General features: G+C 59.0%; 1 protein-coding gene across 1 annotated transcript in view; it reads left to right on the top strand.

Annotated features, from left to right (window-relative positions):
• FGF17 (fibroblast growth factor 17) overlaps positions 1 to 5397 on the top strand; it is a 12400-nt gene that overhangs the window by 1581 nt on the left and 5422 nt on the right. Inside the window, exon 3 of the mRNA XM_014958393.1 lies at positions 4422 to 4599. Within this exon, the coding sequence (XP_014813879.1) occupies positions 4422 to 4599 (178 nt within the window). The remainder of the gene's footprint in view (positions 1 to 4421; positions 4600 to 5397) is intronic.

The following is a 5397-nucleotide window of genomic DNA, read 5'->3' as shown; positions in this document are numbered from 1 at the left end:
CCCCTCTTCCCACCCTGTGTCCCCCCCCCAACCCCTCCCCACAACCTTTTAAAGGCCGACCCTTCATCCTGCATCACCCACCCATCGCTGGAGAGGAAGAGGGGGGGCTGCAGCCTCCATGGAGGGGGGGGGCTCGACGGTGGGCAACCCTACCCTCCCTCCGGCCACCTTCCCCACTAGCCACTGCCACCCGGTGACTAGCCCAAAGAGGGGAGGCTGATGGGGTGGGGACGCAGGGGACAGGATGGCTCTGGATGTCCCCAAGGCGTAGGACGTGCAGCCCCCAGGGCTGGAAGAAGAAGAAGAGGAGGAGGAGGAAGAGGAGGAGGAGAAGACGACCAGACCTTGGCTACCTCCCCCATGCTCCATCGCTGCTCCGGAGACGTTGGCATCGCACGTGGCTTCATCGAGGAGGTGGTTTCACCCCTTTTTGCCCTTTTCCTCCTTAAAAGAGGGGGTCACCCCAAGAAGGAGGGGAAGGGCTGCTCCTTGGCTTTCCCTGCCCCGGCGGGGATGTGAAGGGGGGGCAGGTTTGTCTGGACCCCACCCCGCTGCCCTGCTTTGGGACCTCGACGCGCGCCATGCAGCCCATCACCCTGCAGAACCTCTCCATGTAAGAACCTCCCTTCCTCCTTGGCAAATTTTTTACACCCTGAGCTTTTATCAGAATTTTATTCTTAGTGCCGGTAGAAAACTCCTCGCTGGGGTGGAGGGGGGGAAGAAAAAACAACTAACCCCCCCAAAAACCCACCCTGTTTCTCTCCTCTCTCTTCTCCCAGATGTTTCCAGCTCCTCATGTTCTCCTGTCAGACTCAGGTAGGTGGAAATGTTTTACTAACCCCGGGTTGGGCAAAAGCACCCGCTTTATGACCCACATCCCATCAGGGATGTCTTTTCCTATGGTGGGGGGGTGGTTTTCCTGGAGGGGGGGCTTTCCTGGGTACCCATCCCGGGTGGTACCCAGCCCTGTGCAGGGAAGGATGCTGCGGAGATGCCCACAGGGAAGCACCCTCTGCTCCAGAGCCCAAACAAAACCCCCGTAGCTGCCGGCCCCAACAGCCTTAATACATGCTCAGGACCTTTTTTCTTTTTTTTTTTTCTTTTTTTCTTTTTTTTCCCCCCTTCTTTTCCCAAGGTAAATGCTTTTATTTCTTTGAAAATGAGAGGGGAAGGGAACCGCCTTTGATGGAGAGGGGGCCTCCCCCCCCATCCCAGCCCACCTCCTCCGCCAGCCCCAAAGGCTTTAAAGTGGATCCTGGCAGGAAATGAGTCCCCGGGCTCACACAAAGGTGGTGGGGGGGTCGGCAGTGCCCCCCACCATCCCCACAAGAGCAGGCAGTCCCCTTGTGTTGGGCTTTACTCCCAGCGAGGTGATGCAGGGTGACAGGTCCCATCTACCTGGGTGATGCTCTGCACCCCGAACCGGCCAGACAGACCCCCAAAAATCCCTGGATTTCCTCATAGGATGAGCTCCTGGAGCACATTTTCCTGCCCACAGCCCTTTTTTGGGCTGGCTCAGCCATGGTTGGTGTCCCTTGGGTGCTTCTCACCCAGTGAGGTGATGCTGCAGCCCAAGGGATGCAGGGCAGCGGGTCCCCAGGCACCCAGGTGATGCTCTGCACCTCAAACTGGGCAGATAGACCCCAAAAACTCCCTGGATCTCTCCATGGGATGAGCTCCCGGAGCACATTTTCCTGCCCACAGCCCTTCTGGAGCTGTTTTTGGGGCCACTTCAGCCATGGCTGGTGTCCCTTGGGTGCTTCTCACCCAGCGAGGTGATGCTGCAGCCCAAGGGATGCAGGGTGGGAGGTCCCATCTACCTGGGTGATGCTCTGCACCCCGAACCGGCCAGACAGACCCCCAAAAATCCCTGGATTTCCTCATAGGATGAGCTCCTGGAGCACATTTTCCTGCCCACAGCCCTTTCGGAGCTGTTTTTGGGGCTGTTTCAGCCATGGCTGGTGTCCCTTGGGTGCTTCTCACCCAGCGAGGCGATGCTGCAGCCCGGGGGATGCAGGGTGGGAGGTCCCATCTACCTGGGTGATGCTCTGCACCCCAAACTGGGCAGACAGACCCCAAAAAATCCCTGGATCTCCCCATGGGATGAACTCCTGGAGCATATTTTCCTGCCCACAGCCCTTCTGGAGCTGTTTTTGGGGCTGTTTCAGCCATGGCTGGTGTCCCTTGGGTGCTTCTCACCCAGTGAGGTGATGCTGCAGCCCAAGGGATGCCGGGCAGCGGGTCCCCGGGCACCCGGGTGATGCTCTGCACCCCAAATTGGGCAGACAGACCCCAAAACCTCCCAGGATCTCCCATAGGATGAACTCCTGGAGCACATTTTCCTGCCCACAACCCTTTTTTGGGCTGGCTCAGCCATGGCTGGTGTCCCTTGGGTGCTTCTCACCCAACGATGCCTTCTCACCCAGCGAGGTGATGCTGCAGCCCGAGGGATGCAGGGCAGCGGGTCCCCGGGCAGCTGGGTGATGCTCTGCACCCCAAACTGGGCAGACAGACCCCAAAAAATCCCTGGATCTCCCCCTGGGATGAGCTCCCGGAGCACATTTTCCTGCCCACAGCCCTTTTTTGGGCTGGCTCAGCCATGGTTGGTGTCCCTTGGGTGCTTCTCACCCAGTGAGGTGATGCTGCAGCCCAAGGGATGCAGGGCAGCGGGTCCCTGGGCACCCAGGTGATGCTCTGCACCCCAAACTGGGCAGACAGACCCCCAAAACTCCCTGGATCTCCCCATGGGATGAGCTCCCGGAGCACATTTTCCTGCCCACAGCCCTTTTGGAGCTGTTTTTGGGGTCAGTTCAGCCAAGGCTGGTGTCCTTTGGCTGCTGCCCTGAGTCCCAGCTTCCCCCTTGCACCGGGATTAAATCAGGTCTTCTCTTAGGATGCGCGTTGAGAGCCCCTAATTAGAGTCTGGCACCCAGACTGGGGCTGACCACCAGTGCTAATTTCCCCCTTCCCCAGCTCATCTGCATTAATTAGCCGTCATTTACCACACAACAACCCTCCACGGAGCTGGTTTGGGGCTGGGAGGTGGTTTATTCCCCTGTCCCAGGGTCCGTGCGTGCTCAGGGTGGACTGGGAAGGGGACAGCTCTGCTCCTTGGGACACCCAGCCTGGATTTAGGAGGGTCTCAACCCCCCCAAAGAAGGACCCAGTGGGTGTTTCACAAGCTCAGCCCTCGCATCCCAGCCTGGCCTTGGAGCAGAGGGTGCTGCCTGAGGAGGAGATTGTCTGAGGGTCAGCAGCTCAACCCCATTCCTGAGGGACCAGTTGGCTGTTCCTGGAGCAGAGCATCCTTCCCCGTGTCCTCCTCACGCAGGGGATGCAGAGCATCCCCCCAAGGAACTGAGCATCCCCCCGAGGAACTGGGCATCCCCCAATCTGGGCATCTCACTGAGGAGCTGGGATGCTCAGCCAAGCTGCTTCCTGCCTTTCCCTTCTTCCCCCCCTCACCCCATCCTCTCAGGCTGCACCATCCCTTTTTGTGGGCTTTAGAAAGGCCGAGGCTATTAAAATCCACTGTTCCATATCAGCACCCTCTGCTCCAGAGCCCAAACAAAACCCCCGTAGCTGCCGGCCCCAACAGCCTTAATACATGCTCAGGAAGGAGGAGATTGTCTGAGGGTCAGCAGCTCAACCCCATTCCTGAGGGACCAGTTGGCTGTTCCTGGAGCAGAGCATCCTTCCCCGTGTCCTCCTCACGCAGGGGATGCAGAGCATCCCCCCGAGGAACTGAGCATCCCCCCGAGGAACTGGGCATCCCCCAATCTGGGCATCTCACTGAGGAGCTGGGATGCTCAGCCAAGCTGCTCCCTGTGTCCCCACTCACAGGGGGCTGTGTTGGTGCAATAAGGGGGGCTCTCCTGACCCCCCCAGAAGCTGCCAGTCCCCCTTCTCCTCCATCAGCATCGGGATGCTCAGCCTGGCTCCCACCTTGGGGAGCTGGTCCTGGTGGATCGGGGTTGGTGCTGTGGTGAACATGGCAAGGAGGGTCTTGGAGGGGGGGATGAGAGAAGTGGATTTGGGGTGGGCAGGGGGGGTGGCAGCACCTCTTGGGCCCCATCCCAAAGCCCTGGGTCTCATCCCAAAGCCCCTGGCCTCATCCCAAAGCCCCCAGCTCCATCCCAAAGCCCCCAACCCCATCCCTATGGATGCCCTGCCTCTCCCTGCCTGTCGCTCTCGGGTCTAAACCATCCTCTTGGTGCCTTCGTTGTGGCTCAAAAGGGGACCAGTTTGGCTAGTGATGGTGGGACCAACCCCTTGCCCACATATGGGGGTGGCAGGTGGCTCTCCATGTCCCCCCAGGGCCAGTTGGGCACCCCCTTTCCCCAAGAAGGGCTCCCTTCTCCATCCCCTTGCCCTCGGCTCTCCAAAACGAATTGATTTTCTTTTTCCCTTTGTAAACAAAGGGGGAGAATCAACCGTCTCCTAATTTTAACCAGTACGTGAGGGACCAGGGGGCCGTGAGCGACCAGCTGAGCCGGCGGCAGATCAGGGAGTACCAGCTCTACAGCCGGACCAGTGGCAAGCACGTCCAGGTGAATGGCAAGCGGATCTCCGCCACCGCCGAGGACGGCAACAAATTCGGTAAGAAACCGGTGACTTCCCCCCCGGGGGGGTGTATCCAGGGCTGGAAAAGGCTGGGGGAAAATATGAGGGCTACAGGGAGGTTTTGGTTGCCGTGTGGAATTGGAGTTTGGACTCGATGATCTCCAAGGTCCCTTCCAACCACCGAGATTCTGTGATTTTGTGATTCTGTGTTTTTATACCCCAAAAATTCCCCCTCCCTGGGAGCTCCTGTGAGAGCACGGCTCCCAAGCAGCCAGCCCTGACCTCAAAACTTCCAAAAAAATCACGCTTTTCTCTGCCGCCGCTTCTCCAAGCCCTATATTTAGGGCTTGTGCTTTCCCATCTCCTCCCTGACGCCAGATTTCCTGGAGGAGCATCCCCTCATCCCAACACCAACCTCTTCAACATCCAACATGGGATGGGCAGCCCACCCCGAGCCCCATCGCCTTTCCCAAGTGGTTTTTCCTGCCACCCCCAGCCCTGACGCCCCGTCGATGGGCATCACAGCCCCCCAAGTCCAGGCTGGCACCCCCCAGCACCGAAATCTTCCAGAAAAAGGCTTTTTTTGAAGCTGATTCACCATTTTTCCAGGTCTCCCTGCTCTGGCACGGGGCTGTGGGGAGCAGAGGACTTGTCAGGGTCATGGTTTTTGGTGTCAGCTCCCAACCTTTGGAGTGTCCTGGAGACACAATGAGGACGAGGATAATTAACCCACCGGGTGCCAGACTCGGTCCAGCCCTGGAGAACCCATTGAATCGTTGACAATGAGGATGTGCTGGGTCGGGGGGGGGATGGGGGGGGAGAGGAAGGGGCCGT

The sequence above is a fragment of the Calidris pugnax genome, unplaced genomic scaffold (genome assembly GCF_001431845.1).
Source record: "Calidris pugnax isolate Ruff unplaced genomic scaffold, ASM143184v1 scaffold280, whole genome shotgun sequence".
Taxonomy (NCBI): domain Eukaryota; kingdom Metazoa; phylum Chordata; class Aves; order Charadriiformes; family Scolopacidae; genus Calidris; species Calidris pugnax.
The sequence above is the reverse complement of the archived record's forward strand: the minus strand, read 5'-3'. Positions and strand labels throughout refer to the sequence as shown.